We start from the raw sequence: 17,458 nt of genomic DNA, 5'->3' as shown, positions 1-17,458 counted from the left end.
GTTTCCAATGATGATCGGAGAATAACTTGTTCTCCGTCACATGACACAATTTTAATAACTTCATGTGAAGTCGCATACCTCAAAGGCATGGCGTGAACAGAACCCAGACCCACAATGTACGGGTCTCCCCCCGAGCTTACATCCACTAACAGCAAGTCTACTAAAGCCATTATACCTCATTTAGAAAACACAAGTCATAAACCATCGGGGAGGAATGTCCTGTTTATTATATTTGCACATAAAGAACGACCTCAACATGTATATACAGGCTGTGCATTCGTCATATCATGTGCATTAAGTGCATTATTCTGTGCTTGAACTCCTGAGCTCTTGAGGTAATGGCCAATAAAAGCATATGATAAGGATTAATGGAAACATTTGGCAGAAGAACGTCTCACCGCGTGAGCAAAGTGAGAGCATCACTTCACAGCGCCCCGAAGACCCTCCTCACACTACCTAATACTCAGCACACAGCAGAAGAAACAGCATTTGCTCATTTAATGAAGCCTCTCTGTAACCACTGTCAATAAATAAAATCATGTTACATAAAAAAATGAGGAGAACAATATGAGTTAATACATCAATCAGTTGATGGAAACTAAATAAACTGCAAAGTAAAATATCTGGTAAACCTGAACATTGTACAGTGTGTTTAGCATTATAAGTAGAAAGAACTGGAAATGAGTGAAATTATACAAATATCGTAAACTATATAAGACACAAATTAGACACAATATTGACATAAATGCAGAATTAAAATACATAGACAGAATTTGACCAAAACAGATTAAAACCCCATGAGCTGAAATTAATAAGATCATTACAGAGAATTAGTTTGAGGGGTGTGTGTGTGTGTGTGTGTGTGTGTGGGGGGGGGGGTTGGAGGTCTCGCTCTACAGGTCTTTTTAATCACCTGATTGGAAGAAGGTCATGAATCATGATGTCTCTGGTTCGTGGGGAGTCCTTGGAATGTAGGTGTCATGCTACAAGGAGCAGAAGAGTTTTTAAACATTTAAAATGCCAAAGTGAATGATGAATGACGAGAGGCCAGCAGTTTCATGGTGCCGGCTGTCACCGAAACCAGAGGCGCCTTGAGGAGCAGGAAAGGCAGCTCCGGGACGGCGTGGCCACCTACGGGCCGCTGAGAACGACATCCGCGCTTACAGGCACAGGGCTGATTATGCAACGAATGTTTCACCATGACACGTGCGGTTTATTAAAAAACAACAGCAGGAACATAGCTTGGTCGGGCCATACAAGCGCTTTCCTGCGGGCTCAGAATCTCACAGACCGACCTGTTATTTCAGAGTCAGTGGGGCTCGATTGTCACCTGTGACTGGTGACAACTGAGAATGACAGGTTATCGGAATGTCAAGTATTAACCAAGGAGGATAATAAACGACCAAAAATATGCCAGGGAATCATCACCCTTAAAAAATAGTCTGCTATAGGTTTTATAATATAAAACAGTAACCACATTAAAGTCATCAAGGCACTGAAGATGTAAGAGAGGGCTGGTGGTGGCCTTTATGACCAGGCCTGAAACCCCAGGCCGAATTTCTCCGATACCTTTTCAACTGTACATTTCTGCAGTTAATTTTAAAATCTATGTAACTAGCAATCAACTGTCCCCTTATTTTAAGCATATCACAGTGTACACTGGCAGGATGCCACGTCATCCGACTACGTGTGGCAGGGTGGCGAGTGCCTCAGGGCCTCCGGATCAGTGCAGTCCAGAAAGGCACAGTCTGGGTCTCAGCTGCGACTGTGAGCTCCGCAGCCAGGCCGACGGCAGCATCAGCGGCCTTTATTGCGACATTCGGGTACCCATAGGTAGCGCGACATGCGCCGCTGCTGCGGCCAACATGTCCGGAGTTGGAGGTCTAGTGATGCGGCACTCTGTGTTAAAGAGCTGTGACAGTAGGGGGAGCCGGCGAGTAATGGCTTCCATTTCCTGGAATGTGGGGGGGGGGGGTGCACATGCGTTTCAGTATGACAAGGACGGGAAAACAAGCAAATGAAGGTGAAACAGGCTCCAGAGGAATGGCAATCATCCTCGGTAACGCAAGTCTGGGAAGGAGCGTCCTCCGGAAGCTGGGCCGGGATCCCGCTGCACCTCCGCTCCTCTGCTCTCTTGTTTTCTTGCTCTTCTTCCGCTCAGGATGTGCTGCTCCGCTTCCGGCCCCTGCGCCTTTTTGGCTTCCCGTCCTCCTCCTTGTCGCTCTCGCAGTCTCTCTGTAACAAAAGGAACGCTCACTCACATCCGCCGTCTGACTGTCCAAACATTAAAGTCACACCTTCTGCCGCAGGCGGTAAATATCAGGAAAAACAGGTCTAACGACGATGCAACCAACAAATATGAACGAGAGTCCAGGCGACATCGCTTTTGTAACTGTTTTGATGTACATAAGTAAATGCAAAGACGGGCCAGGGACACCGGCTCGTACGCACCAGCTCGCCGCCGTCCACGCTGTCCTCCTTCATCATCAGGCGCTTTAGGTGGTTGCAGAGGGATATAATCCTGAAGGACATCTACAGGAAATGACAAGAAGAGCAAGGTGTCACCAGCACCCGCATGTCACTGCACGCCATCCGCGGCCCACGGTCCTCGTTTACCTTCCATTTGCGGCGGATGTACTGCTTCCTGAAGTTCTCTATGTTGACCACGGAGAGTCTGCGCACCAAAGCTTCCCGCTGGTTCAGCGGCTGAAAGGCACGATGTGAGTGAGGTCAGCAGGAGCAGGAAGGCACGAGCGGAGGGTGACGGGGGACGCGCGTGACGACCGGGGCGGCAGGACGGGACACCTTCGGGGCTGACATCACACGCCACCATAACAACATACTCAGGGTGTCTAATCCATCCTGTCAGCCTGGGCTTCAGTCCTGCACAATCCTCAGGCCAAGAGCATCAGAAACATGACGTACATGAGAAATATCATTTCACTAGAGATGAGCCATATATCTTTAACAAACTGGTATTGACCTACGTTCATTAAAAATCGAGATTCTGGCACTGATCTGATCCTGGTGTATATTGCAGACCAAATATTTAGATTTTAGTCAGGACTCAAAGTTAGCAGCACTAGAACTAAGGAGATGACTATTAAAATAAGGTAGATGAATGCTTTGGACAATCAGCCATTTTCTGTAGTGAACAGTGAGAGATTTTTTCAGCTTATTCACCAATTTGCGCCTCTCTACAGTTTCTGATGATGTCGGCTTTATCTGATGCGGTCGCTACGTACAATCGCAAGATCTTAACAAGTAGCAGTACTAATATCATTACCACTGAAATTTTCCACAGCGGTGCACTATTGCGTGTCACTGAGATCATTTTAAACACATAAGCTTTATTTCTAAACCCCGGGCGGGGGGTGGAAGTTGCAGTTGACATCCCTCCAGAGGGGGCGGTAAGCACATGGTCTCCACAGAGGCCGGGCAGGGGGCGAGGGGGCTGCCCATTCACAGGCACCTCGGAACAGAGCTGCTGCTCCTTGGGATAGAGCCCATTAAGCTGAGATGATCTGGGGATCGAATAAGGATGCCGCCCAGTGAGCTGCCCAGGACGCATCCCCAGGCCAAGCCATCTCCCAGCTGGCCAGGAAATATCTGGGTGTATCCAAGAGAGAGCTGAAGTCCGCGATGGGCAGAGAGGTCTGGTCTGACGTGACGGGCAAGCTGCCGCCACAACCCTCACCAGGAGAAGTGATGTGAAACTGATAATGAAGACAACAGCCATTGCAAGGAGCAGCTCTGAATGCATGTGAAGTTCCTCCGGCTGCCTTAATCCCACATTCTCAGCTCCAGCCGTCCACATTCGGTACCTCATGCGCTGCTGTGATCATTCTACATCATACAACTAATCTCACTACTAACAGAAGCACATGGATATGCAGTAAGTCAATATAAAACAACTTGACCAAAGGGGAAGACAGCTAAACTGATTCAGAGCGACTGCAGTGTCCCCACAAAACTGTACCTATAAAATGTAACATTTTTAAACATTAAATACGATCACAGAAAACAAACTTCTTTCTTTAAAATTAGAAAACAATGAATATACATATTGTATATGAGTGTAGATGAGAATAATGTCCTTCTACCTATATAGAGGTCTAAAGTTCAATAAATGTATCATTCATTTATTCATGTAATACAAGAATGAAATGCCTAAATAATAAACAGAAAGTTTATTAATATTTTAAAATCTTCATACAGTACATTGTATTAATTAAGGGCCTGCATAGTGTGAACTAACGTAGTCCTCAGTTCAAGTCCAGTTTAATCCCTGAGAGAATTTCCTCTCCACAGGACTGCTGGAGAAGCTCCTTCAAGGCCTGATTAATATCATTGTTGAAAACGGAGGAAAGGTTAGTATTGGTGTAGCTTCTGTTACCGACGTCAACCTGGAAGGAGGTGATGACCTCCTGTATCCAAACGAGCTCAGACGACAGCTCCTGCCTCAGGGAATCGAGGTGTGACTTCCTCTCCCTGTACTTCTCACCAATCCTGCTGAGGTTAGCATCCACTGATTTTATATCATCCTGCAGATGTTTCTTCATGGTTTCCACCTTGCGGAACTCATAACGGATTTGGGAGAGTTCATGCCGCACGTGCTCACTCTCCTCCTTGTACCAAGAGTCCTTTTCATTGTAGATGGAGACCAGAGCATCGATGTCCTCCTGCAGGGAATCATGAAGTCCAGTAATGTCATCAAAGCTGGTCTCCATTGAGGAGATGTCTTCCACTACTTGAGCGAAGCGTTCGAAGTTGACGTAGGTGTTGTTGGGGGGCATGCTGGAGTGGGACTTGATGGTGTACTCTTTCAGGCGCTTGGTCTTCAGCTTCCTCTGGTCCTTCTTCTTATTCTCTGGTGCCCTGGTTTCATCTTTGTGCTCATGAGACTTCGAACACAAAAATGCAGGAATTACTGAATAGGATGATGTCTAACATGGACCTAGAGACAGTGAGCAGGAAAAGCCAAGGTGGTCCACAGCACGTCAGGGGTTAATCCACACTGCAGGCAGGAGATGCAGAAACTTAAACACAACAACAGCTCCTGGCAATTCCATGCATGGATTGTTCTTCCTTCCTTCCTACATTTTTCCAGATGGGTTGATGAAGGCATCCATGTTAAAACAAGAGCCATATTCCATATGTGAGGATATTATAAGTAAATGTGTCTCAATTAAAAAAAAATAGCAAAATTTACTAAAAAGTTTATCCTGAAGAGCACAATCCAGAATACTCAGATGTATTGAGAAATTAGCAGATGCTGTAGTTAAGTGTAATGCTGACAGCATTCTCCAGAGGGAAGTCTGCTGCTACGTTTGAAGGACAATCCTCAGACTGTGTGCCACCAGCAGGCTCTTTGCCTGGCAAATCACCACAAGCCTTCACCATGTCACCTGCACTGCTGGGGAGCCGTGCAGCTGCCTGGACACCCGGACACCCCCACCTTGTCACTCTGCTTCCATCATGCAGTCATTAACAGGCGTCAGAGGCATCATGCATGTGTTGACACGATTCGTTATGGAGGGAAGCAGAGTTTACAGTTCGGGTAAATTCCTTTAACCATGTAAGACATAATACAATACCTTAATCCATGGGTGGTTAAGCGCATCTTGAATTGTCATCCTCTTCCTGTCGGGCAAAAAATAAGGACTATTCACTGAAGTGAGATAAACAGAAGTACATCACCCCTGTGGTATTTCTACTACGGCTCACTTTACAAGCCCCAACTTGCCTTACATCATTCCAAAACCAACCCAAAGCTGGCACATGGCAACACTCCAAAGCCAGTCACCGCCTGAGAGGAATCCTGAAAACTCCCTAATGGTCTAATGCAGTGTTTTCCAACCCAGTCCTCAAGGACCCACAGACGATCCAGGTTTTTGCTCCCTCCCAGCTTCCGTTAGTCTGTGGGTCCCCGAGGACCGGATTGGGAAACGCTGGCTAGCGGCTCCTTTGGCCTACTTCCTGTTTCTACCCTCCCTTTCCTGCTCCCCTAAGCTTACCTGGTGTCCTTCACTAGCAGCTGCCTGATGAAGCTCTTGGCCAATTCACTGGTGTGGCTGAAGAACTCCTCGTCGAAGTCGTAGTTCATGGCCGAGATGTTGGCGAGAGTCTCCTGCTTATTTTCACCAAGAAAAGGTGAAGCCCCACTTAACCTGAAGAGACGGAGCACGAGAGACGCCTTCTTAGCCGTTTCCATAACCAATATTAAGTAAACAAATTTAGAAAGATGACTATAAATGGGACCCATTTTGCACTTACAGGATGTACGTGATGACCCCTATGCTCCTGTAAGGGGACAAACAGAAGATTAAACTCTCTGAAAGCGTCGCTGTGCTCTAGATACCATAAATGACATGGGTCATACCACATATCTGCCTCTAAACCCAAGGGCTCGTAGTTGACAATCTCTGGAGCTGCAGATTGACAGGAGGGCAGTTATGAGCATTAAGAGCAAAAGAACAAAAATCAGATCACTCCCTTTTCTGCTAAATATCCAGAGCAACTCACCTACAAACTCAGGAGTGCCGAAAATGTTCTTAAACTCCACCCCGTCCTCGATTTTGTGAGCTAGACCAAAATCGATCAGTTTTATCCGCGGCAGGGGGACGTTCTTATCGAGCAGCATTATGTTTTCAGGCTGTAAACCAGGAGAAAACCTCAAAATTATTCAAAACAAAGCAGTATTTCCTAACTGCAAAAAAAAAGCAGAGATATGACTGCATACCCACAGAAAGCAAGTACTATGACGTCATTGGCGGAGATGAACACCCAATGAAGAAGCACGGCTCCCTCTGAGGTGCGGCAGCTGGCATTCCCGCGCATCTCTTTGTGTCCTCTGGCTCACTTTACATGATATTTGCATATGAAATCACTGCTGTACTCTTTGAATCCTGGGCTCAGTGCCAAAACCAGGGAGTTACCTCTGGCAGCTACTCCACCCAGGAAATGATGCAACTGCAGAGCCTTGGTGGTGGAGCCCTGTGACGTGCAGCTGACACAGGCGGTGCCGCCAGACCGGCTCGGAGTCGGAGAGAGAGCGACCTGCACGTGCTCCACCTTCTCTCATCCCCTTTTCCTCAGGAACCCACCCCTGCCCCCAAGGATGGTCCCCGCATAGCGCTCCTCACCACCATGCTTCCGTCCCAGGCACACAGGGAAAGGTGCAACGGACCCCCTTTAACCCCGACATGCCTGGGCACCTGGCACATGCCTCTGTAACACCACTCTGAAAAGGCCTTCAAGGACGGCAGCCAGGACCACAAACAGAGCGAGATCAGAGAGAGATCTTCACAGTGGAATCACACAAATTTATTTAACGGACTCTTTTATCTAAAGTGACATACATTTTTGAGAGAGCAGGTTAGTCTCTGGAGCGGTTGGGAGTTATAGGCCTTGCTCAGGGGCCCAATGGGAAAAACATTCACCAGTGGGATTTGAACCAGCAACCTTCCGATCATAGGCACAGCGACTTGACCCACTGAGCCACGCACTCCCCTCAACTGGACACACTCAGTTATCCAATTCTCAGAATAGTACTTTGTGTTATTTAACAGAATGCATGAATCTGTAAACCCCACCAGCTGGGGGTGCCAGTCATCATCCGGGCCTCCCTGAACACATGTGTGACATAATGTGACAGGGAGGGAGACAGGAGAGGACAGGATTGGTGGAGAGAGTGGAGGAAGGGTGGGGAGGTACCTTCAGATCGAAGTGGGCGATCTTCCTGGTGTGGAGGTAGTGAACCCCATCGAGGATCTGCTTTATGAACTGCGTGGCCTCCTCTTCACTCAGCGACTCCTTCTGGGCCAGAAAGTCGAAGAGCTCGCCCCCAGACACCCTGCGGGGGTGGAGTGGGGGGGGGGGGGGGCACGGCAGCAGTCAGACCCCAGGATGGGAGCAGGGGCCACTTATTGGAACGTTTATCTCTCACATGCAGTGATGCAGAAAGCAGCTTCCCAGTAAACAAGCCCCCCCCCCCCAATGCAGCAGCCAACAGTGTCTCCAAATGTAGCCACATACACTTTTGGTGCTGCACTGGGGGGGGGGGGCACAGACTGTACCATAATACAAACACGTGCTTTTCTGCAGGCTTTACTGCTGTGTTTACTTACTTTTATTTAACAGCTATAAAGAAGCAAGTTTTCTTAATTACTCAGCACCTACTGGGAATCACAGGGCGGGGGGGAGACATCCTGGGCAGGACGGCACATACTCACACACATTACCGCCCTGGGAGGGGAAGTCAGAGCCACCAAGAGAGACAGAGAAGATGGAGACACCACACGCCTGAACTTGTGTCAGGAGCCTGAACCTGACGGGGAGCTTAACCCAGAGCCTGAACCTGACACAGAGCCTGAACCTGACACAGAGCCTGAAATTGACCCAGAGCCAGACTGAGAGCCTGAACTCGACTGAGAGCCTGAACCTGACCCAGAGTCTGAGCCTGAACCTAATCCAGAGCCTGAACCTGACCCAGAGCCTGAGTCTGAGCCTGAACCCGACCCAGAGTCAAAGCCTGAACCTGACTCAGAGCCAGAGCCTGAGTCTGAGCCTGACCCAGAGGCACATCCTGAGCTCAACCTGTCCCTGGGTCAATAAGGGAGGGGTTTGCAATCACAGTCTTCATTATGTGACATCACCACATTTTTTTGTTAGTACAAAACATAGGGATATGCTTACCTGCAATGCAGAACAATGTAAGGGTGCATCTTTATGGCATGATGATGAAGATAACAACAACAACAACATGAATAACATCAATAATAATAATAATAATAATGAAGAGGCTCAGCCTTCTGCCGAGAAGCTGGCTGAGCCTGCTGAGCTACACGTCGCCCCATGCTGGGCGACTGGATGCCTGGAAGCCTTGAGTTTGCAAATGAAAAAAAAAAGATCAATGTGGTGATGTCACACAATGAAGACTGTGATTGGTTAAAGCATTGAAACGCAAGCCCCTCCCTTGTTGACCCAGGGACAGGTTGAGCTCAGCAAAATCAGGCTGACCCAAAGCCTCCAGTATCACAGTGTTCAGTTGTTAATTCACATAGTAAGAGCAGGAGGGGCACTCATTCTCCGCATGCCGACTGAACAGACCCTGACCTTAGTGTTCATTGGGTGTTTACACTTGCCTGCTCACTGCGGCCTGCACAAACACCCTAACAGGGATACCCCGCCAGCCCCCCCGCCTGTCCCCAACACACCACTGGCTGGCATGTAGGTCAGTCACTTCGGTCTACTGCTGGCAAAGGCGATCACCACAGAACAAACATGACCATTTCCCGAACCTGTCCAATCCCATTTCATGAGGGGTGTACAGAATGTTCTGGAAGCTGACCCTAAGCCACAGGTTGCAGTGCATCTGCAGTCAGTGACTGGGCTCTGGGCCCCCGCTCCCCAGCCCCCAGCCCCCAGCCCCCTGGCGTGGCCGGCACTCACAGCTCAAGGATGAGCACGACGTCGGTGCGGTTCTCGTAGACGTCATGCAGCTTGATGATGTTGGGGTGCTGCATGTGCTGCAGGATGCCGACCTCACGCTCGATCTCTTCGCGCCGCACCCCGCGCCGACTCACCCGGCTCTGCCGCTTCTTGATGAATTTTCCGGCGTAATCGATGCCAGTGCTCCTCTCCGTGCAGCGCTGCACGACGGCAAACTGTCCGCTGCGGGCAGAAAAAAACACAAGTAAATGAACACAGGGAGCACCAGGTAAAAAACACGCAGCCTGAAAGCAGTGCAATGCAGGGAGCTGGCTGGCAGCAGAGCCCCACACTGTACTAGTACAGTGCGGTGGGTGTGTGGCTCAGTGGTTCAGGTTGGTGTGCCTGTAAGTGAATGGTCAGTATTTCAAATCCCAGGCTCAGCAGAGTGATGTCACCGTTGGGCCCCTGAGCATGGCCCTTAACCCGCGCCTGCTCAAGGGACTGGTGTACCCTGCTTTCCCAAAGATGTACATCACTTTGGAGAAAAGGGTCGGCTAGATAACTCTAATATTACAGCTGCAGGTTCCAGCATCAGGACCGACTGTGAGGACTTCATCTCCGTGATACATACATGGGCCAGATTTGAAAGAAATTCAAAAGCATAGATGCTGATTTCACGTGATCCCACACAGACAGAGAGAAGCCAGAATCTTGACTTTCTCCAACAGAGACACCCAAAATGCCTCATACAAGATACAACTGGAAAAAAATACTAATCTGTTCTGTTGTTATATAAAGAGAAATTTGATTAAAGTGCCTTAAGCATGGGTCCCGTTGGCTGCCACATGCAGCACAAGCCATAGGGGGCAGCACTTTCCAGGCTGACCACAGAGGGACCTCGGCTCCAGCATCACCCACCATAAATGGTCACTTCTGGGGAGGAATGGAGGGGGTGAGCAGATGTCTGCCATGTGCCTTTTAAGTGACTCAGGGGCTTGGGGGGGTCAACTTACCCCGTATGGTTCCCCACCTCATTAGAGAGACGCAGCCCTAAAGATAGAAGCCGTAGTTAACAAGCAGCACAGCTGCCGTCTGGGACTGGGCCACCGGACTGGGCTGCCACCGGACACAGGCAGGGGGCGCCACAGGGCCCACGACAACTAAAGCCAAGACTTTAATCAAGACCACCAGCATGATAAATACCCACCTGCTGGCCATACCATAAAAAATAAAGAACACGCAGGTGTACTAGTACTGATATTGTGAAGGACTGGGCTCTATTTCAGCCTGACGGACAAGCGTGCGAGGAGCTGGCTGCAGAATTCTGGCATCGCGTCCAGCTGCGTGCGTCTCTCTGTCAGCACGTGCTGAGCTGCCGCTGCTCACATGAGAGAAGCGACCCGGAAGTGCAGTTTCACCAGTGACAGCTGCGTTGAGGCGGCGGTTTATACACATTCACACAGGAAAGACTCAGGCGTGGGAACGCAGGCTGCTTATGTGGTGGCACTGGGCAGGTTCTAACCCCACCGCGCTGCTATAAAGTTCTTTATCAAAGCTAGAATTAGGAGCTAATAAAGGAAAGGCACAGTCAGCACAGGCAGACAGAGCTGTGCAGGCAAGAGAGCAGCACAAGCAGAGTAGCACAGGCAGACAGAGCAGTGCAGGCAGACAGAGGAGCACAGGCAGACAGAGCAGTGCAGACAAGCAGAGCTGCACAGGCTAAGAGAGCAGCACAAGCAAATAAAACAGCACAGGCAGACAGAGCAGTGCAGGCAGGCAGAGGAGCACAGGCAGACAGGGCAGTGCAGACAGGCAGAGCTGCACAGGCAAAGAGAGCAACATGAGCAAATAAAGCAGCACAGGCAGACAGAGCAGTGCAGGCAGGCAGAGAAGCACAGGTAGACAGAACAGTGCAGGCAGGCAGAGGACCACAGGCAGACAGAGCAGTGCAGACAGGCAGAGCTGCACAGGCTAAGAGAGCAGCACAAGCAAATAAAACAGCACAGGCAGACAGAGCAGTGCAGGCAGGCAGAGGAGCACAGGCAGACAGGGCAGTGCAGACAGGCAGAGCTGCACAGGCAAAGAGAGCAACATGAGCAAATAAAGCAGCACAGGCAGACAGAGCAGTGCAGGCAGGCAGAGAAGCACAGGCAGACAGAGCAGTGCAGACAGGCAGAGCTGCACAGGCAAAGAGAGCAACACGAGCAAATTAAGCAGCACAGACAGACAGAGCAGTGCAGGTAGGCAGAGGAGCACAGGCAGATAGAACAGTGCAGGGAGGCAAGGAGCACAGACAGACAAACCAGTGCAGGGAGGCAGAGGAGCACAGGCAGAGCTGCACAGGCAAACAGCGCAGCACAGGAAGAACAGTGCAGGCAGAATATCCAGTAACAACATCTCTCATCACTGATGATGTGAAAATGGGGGGGAAGCAGGCCCTGCCTGCCAATCACTCTCAATCACCTACAAACTGAAAATGACGGTGAAACTGCATGCTGTAAGTCCTTTTGTGACACTCAGACAAAAGGCTGTTGTGAAAGCCAGTGTAGGGCCCAGAGGATTTAAACTGAATTTAAGGGCCAAATTTTCTGCATGTAGGTCACAAGTTCTGGGAGGCGTCCCTGCGACGTGTGAGTATCAGAGACCGCAGAATCGTCCAAGCCGGGACCGACGCGGCCGTGTGACTCAGGACTCTGCTGAGGCAGCTTTTTCCTCTTTCAGGGAGCATGCTGGGAGAATTGGGGGTGGGGCAAGCATGACACAAACAAACACAAGAACTCACCCGAGGTTAGAATAAAAACATGCGACTTCATGCTCGAATGAAGGAATCGCAGTAACAGTGTGACTCCTGTACTGGGTGCCAGGTCAGAGCAGGAAACACAGACCAAAATGCAACAATATAAGGAAATGGGCGAGGAAGAGAGAACGGAGGAATAAGGCGCTACCGCTGATCCGGGTCACCTGACGCGGCATAGCGGCCAGGGCTCACGCCCTCCCCCCCCCCACAGAAACTATGAGCCCAATAAACCAGTCAGCAAGTCATAATAAGGGTGTGAACTGTTTACGTCTCCTTTCTACGCAGCATGTATTGTGTGCTTAGGTGTGTTTTACCTGGCGTACAGATTCAACAAAAGCTCACGGCAGCTCTGACCGAGCTGATGTGACAGCACGCGTTACCCACGCGCCTCCCTCCCACTGTAACCCCCCCCCCCCCCCCCATTCAGCCTCTACGCTCAGGAATCAACCCCCAGCTACCCGGCACCACAGGCCTGAAGTGGAAGATGCTTCACAGATGACCTCCACATCCTTCACATATTTAATGCAATTCCACGCGCTTTATAGGTCTGACTTACACTTAAACTGAAGACCTACTGGTGCGGCACAGAGTGCGAGAATGCAGCCCACGGAGCGGAGGCGACCTTTGGGGTCTGCAGCTCCCAAGTCGGTCGCAAATGACGCGCCTGGCCATTTTTAGGCGCCCGAAAGAGCGGCATAGCAAGAGGCAACAGCGATTCCCCGGAGGTCTGCTGCCAACATGCCGTGGCACTATCCCACCCCGCTATTTATATACCAAACAAACCAAGAGGGCAGGCGGGCAGCTAAGGGACACGCAGCACCTGTGTGACATGCCACAAAGCCTTAAGCGCCCCTCACATCTGTTTGAAGGCTCTTGCCTGTCAATTTACATAAGAGAAACCACCGGTCCTAATTAGGGAAAGAGAGACCACGCTCACAAGCTGGGGGAAAATACAGGCAGTGCCAGGGTAAAGAACATCCGACTTACGGAGAGTTCGTCGTTACGAACACACTGAAAAAAGCCCCTTTTATTAAATATTCAGGTTAAATACAATGCTTCCTAATAACGAACAAACACACTACTTTGTGACGCTTGTGAAAACATTGCATGGCTTCACTGGTCCGTCAGCTCGAGGTGCAGTAGAAGGCCATATGTAGTTACTTTTTTTAAATTACTGTATAATTGTTATCGTTATCATCCATCCATTCATTTTCCAAACCGCTTATCCTACTGGGTCGCGGGGGGTCCGGAGCCTATCCCGGAAGCAGTGGGCACAAGGCAGGAAACAACCCAGGATGGGGGGGCCAGCCCATCGCAGGGCACACTCACACACCATTCACTCTCACATGCACACCTATGGGCAATTTAGCAACTCCAATTAGCCTCAGCATGTTTTTGGACTGTGGGGGGGAAACCGGAGTACCCGGAGGAACCCCCATGACGACATGGGGAGAACATGCAAACTCCACACACATGTGACCCAGGCGGAGACTCGAACCCGGGTCCCAGGGGTGTGAGGCAACAGTGCTAAGCACTGCACCACCATGCCGCCCCCATTGTTATAATTATGTACTGAATTATTATTTTTTCCTACAAAATACTAACCATAAACCATGATTAGACAACACACTTTCATCAGAATAACACAGCAGAGAGGCGCCTCTGTGAAGGGACAGTACTTGCGGATGCTTCCTCATTCACGAGCGCCTTGCCATACACACATTTTCTGCTTCCTCTCCGCTGCTCTTTGTTGAAACATGTCACACACAGAGAGTCAAAGGGGTTTTTTAATAATCTGTCAAATAGGGTTTCACTGTGGTATGTTCAGATAAAGAAAGCTACACATTCAGAGACCTGTCCACATAGAACAAGTCGGTTTTCAACACTCCGTATCACACGGAAGCCTTACGGGGATGTAAAATACAGTAACAGTGAGGTAAAGTCCAGATCCTTCTCCCAGATTCTCAGTGAGTCTCCCATAAGACTATCACCATTCCACATATCCCATGGCTGTGATCCTGAAACAGGAAGTTTCACGAATTAAAGTGCCAGAGGGGTGATTTGACTGGGTGTAAATGCTCGGGAGCACTCTATGTTAAAGATCCTCAGCTTCTGATCGTGAGTCAAGTACCCAGGAGACGAACCATCTCAGTCCCACCTCGTGCCAGAAGGCAGCTTCACCATATTGCTCATCTGGGCTCCATAACACCCAGAATCTCAGCACAAAGCTGAAAGCCCTTCAGTGGTCAGTCCTAATACACGTAGGACACGCGCCACCGATGGCACAAACCACAGAGAGTCAGGATTCAGGACCATCTCCTACCGAATCTTCAGCTCACCCGGTTTCTAAATAAGCCACTGTATCTTCTGCACGCAATCTGCACTAAAACATTTAGCAACGAGGCAGATAAACAAAGCAGAAGCTAGAGCAAGAACTGAGAATATAACCCACCGGATGAATAAAACTGTAAATAATCACCAAATGGAGAAAAGTAAAACCACAGATCACCATCTTAGCCCCTCCTTGCCAGACTTTTATAGTAAAAACCTTATTTCCTACAAACCATTTTAAGCACAAATGATTCCTTGAATCTAGTTTTCGTAATAAAAGTAGATGTTTTTCAGATAAAGGCCAATGAAAGATTTTTGAGAAAAATAAAAGCTCTATTTTAAGACTCACATAAATAAGCTAAAAGAATCTGGAGAGGATTTGCGTCATGGACAAATACTACCCGAATTTAACATAATCCCCATACTACCTGAATACTGTGTCACACACCAGGCACCCCCCCATCTGAATTCTCTCGCCTATTGTTGGGGACGATTTAGGTTTATTAACGGGAAGTGAACATGCCAGGTTAAGCAACAAGTTCCACACCACAAAAATGAGAAGCTCACACATTAGTACACACTGTACTTAATCATTTCATGCAGTCCATGGTGCAGGACAGTGGAAAGAGCAGCGTTACAGCATGACAGGCTCACCTTCCCAGCTGTTCTCCAATTTTATAGAACTCCTCCACTTGCTGTTGCTTAAACACGGCCATGCTTTCTGTCCTCATTGATGATGTTTCCTCATGAAGCTCTGACACTTACGAGAGGCATCTGTATCTTCTGCCCAGGCCTGTCAGCACAGGGGAAGCCATAAGTGACGGCCCCGCACAGAGACCGGCCCCCGGAGCACATGCCCCGGCACGCCGCCCCGCATTCCGGAAAGAGGGGATCGAGTTGGCTAAACGCGCCTCTATCGGGGGACAGTGCTAGCGTTTAAACAGGCTAGACAGACAGACAGAAAGACAGACAGACAGAGCTAAAGAAATAGACATCTGTCTAAATTTATCCGCACGTGCTTAAACTTGCAATCAACAACATAACAATGTAATATTACATGGTTACAATGTAAACGTACATGGTTACAATGGAACATTACATGGTTCGTGTAACTTATCTAGGTTAATCCGTCAAGTGCCGCTACATAACGAATTACTTAAGACAATAACTGGCGGTACCACTAATGAGCGGCTTAAGAAAATTATGAACGCAAAGCAGATTAGTCTTTTTAGTAAGCGCGAACACGCAAGACGGTCCGTTAATATAGAGGCGCCTAAGGTAGCGGAGCGCCTGCAATGACGTTATCATAACATTAGTTCGTTTAATTAGCCTCCAGCTCCCCCCACACAGCGTTACCCGGAGCGCTCACCGCATCGGAGGAATTCCGCCAACCGCTCCCTAGCAGCCGTCCGGCCGAGTGACAGCGGCTGTCCCGGACAGTCTTAGCACTGCGCGACCTGTGGGACGCTCCCAGGCTGCTTTGCGCTGCCTGTCCCTGACTGTGCGACGCCTGGACTGCAGCGCGTTTATTAACCACCGCCCCGGGCTCCGTCATCGCAAGCTGCGCAGCACACGCCTTTCTCCTGTCATACCAGGACAATAGCGACAGATCAAAAACTACATTTCGGTCATATATCAGACATAAAACATGTCCTGGTCAGAGATCAACACTTCAAAAAGTATCCATTACTTACTGTGTTGAGTAAGTAGAGTAATATGTACTCCGCATAACCTATAAGTTATGAATTAAAGGTTATAAATGCATATTTATTTAAATACGAACTTTCTATATTTTCCCCACTCTGCTCAAACAAATCTAACGACGGGAAATATCTACGATCCTTTATATCAAAGATGAAGTGTAGGAATAACAAAAATGTGAAATATCTATCTGTATTCATCGAACGAAAAAAAAAAAAACTTACAAAGTAGCTTTCTAAATTTGTCTCACAAAGGTTCTTTGCGGGTGTCAAAAACATATTCCATCCATCCAGCCATCCATCCATCTTCTAACCATTTATCCTAGTCAGAGTTGTGCGGCCTTAGGAGCCTGTCCCAGCCAGCACAGCCAGGGAGACACCATGGGCGAGATGCCAATAAAGCCAAAGGATTATTCTAAGAAATATTTTGTGCATGTTGTGTTTTTACTGTATCGTGGCACTGCTGCCACCTACAGGAAAGTTGAAAACATACACGCTTTCGTATGCATTAGTGTGAAATCAATTTGATAGGGTGATTTATATTTGGTAACTTCTTCAGTTGTAAACTGTTACATGAGAAAGTACTTGTTTGCACAGCGTACAGTCAGAGTATGGAACAGTCTTCCTGTTAGTGTAGTGCAAGCTAAAACCCTGGGTTCCTTTAAACCAGAGCTAGATAGGATTCTACAGAACATCTACCAGACAAAGTGAGAACTAATACGACTCTTCAAGGAGCAGAAGTGCAACACAAGAACATTTGAGGAATGTAAGGAGGTATCAGGCTAGCAGAAGAATTCATAGAACAGACGGGTCTTGAGGCGTTTCTTGTCTGAAGTTCTGGCGTGAGATTTTCAATTCAAGACAAGTCTGCACACATATTTACATGTATGTAACAGTTTAACTTGTAAGTACGTAGCCTGTAGGGATTGCAAACTACCCCAACAATTTTGATTTAGCAAATTTTATGTTTATAATAGAATAATATAGATTTGCTGTAAGATTTCTTGAGTGAGTGTGAGAGTCAGAAAGCATCAGTGTCTTGCCGAATGCGCGACAGAGGGCAATCCTGGATATTTATATTCATTTTTAACAACACAGCATTCTGCTCAATATTCTGTCACTCTCCTCATTTGTATGATTGATCAAAATTGAATTTCAGTTTGCAGTCAGTTCAGTTTCTGTCATGTCCATAGTG

The 17,458-nt window shown here is 48.5% G+C and overlaps 1 protein-coding gene across 2 annotated transcripts; it reads right to left on the bottom strand.

Moving 5' to 3' along the window:
- Positions 1-206: 206 nt before the first annotated feature.
- Positions 207-16,090, bottom strand: dapk2b (death-associated protein kinase 2b). 2 transcript variants are annotated; one of them, XM_049031243.1, is made up of 12 exons: positions 15,933-16,090; positions 15,218-15,356; positions 9,454-9,675; positions 7,717-7,855; positions 6,526-6,655; positions 6,383-6,431; positions 6,277-6,303; positions 6,018-6,170; positions 5,598-5,643; positions 2,617-2,706; positions 2,452-2,532; positions 207-2,235 (listed from the first exon to the last, which is right to left on the bottom strand). In XM_049031243.1, the coding sequence occupies exons 2-12, from the start codon at positions 15,292-15,294 to the stop codon at positions 2,158-2,160; spliced, it is 1,092 nt and encodes a 363-aa protein (XP_048887200.1). In that variant the 5' UTR covers positions 15,295-15,356; positions 15,933-16,090; the 3' UTR covers positions 207-2,157. The 2 variants fall into 2 exon arrangements, with proteins under 2 accessions (XP_048887200.1, XP_048887199.1); XM_049031242.1 differs by lacking the exons at positions 207-2,235; positions 2,452-2,532; positions 2,617-2,706 and adding an exon at positions 4,168-4,904.
- Between the last annotated feature and the right edge of the window lie 1,368 nt (positions 16,091-17,458).

Source organism: Brienomyrus brachyistius, chromosome 11 (assembly GCF_023856365.1).
Source record: "Brienomyrus brachyistius isolate T26 chromosome 11, BBRACH_0.4, whole genome shotgun sequence".
NCBI lineage: Eukaryota > Metazoa > Chordata > Actinopteri > Osteoglossiformes > Mormyridae > Brienomyrus > Brienomyrus brachyistius.
This window is presented reverse-complemented; position numbering and strand designations above follow the sequence as displayed.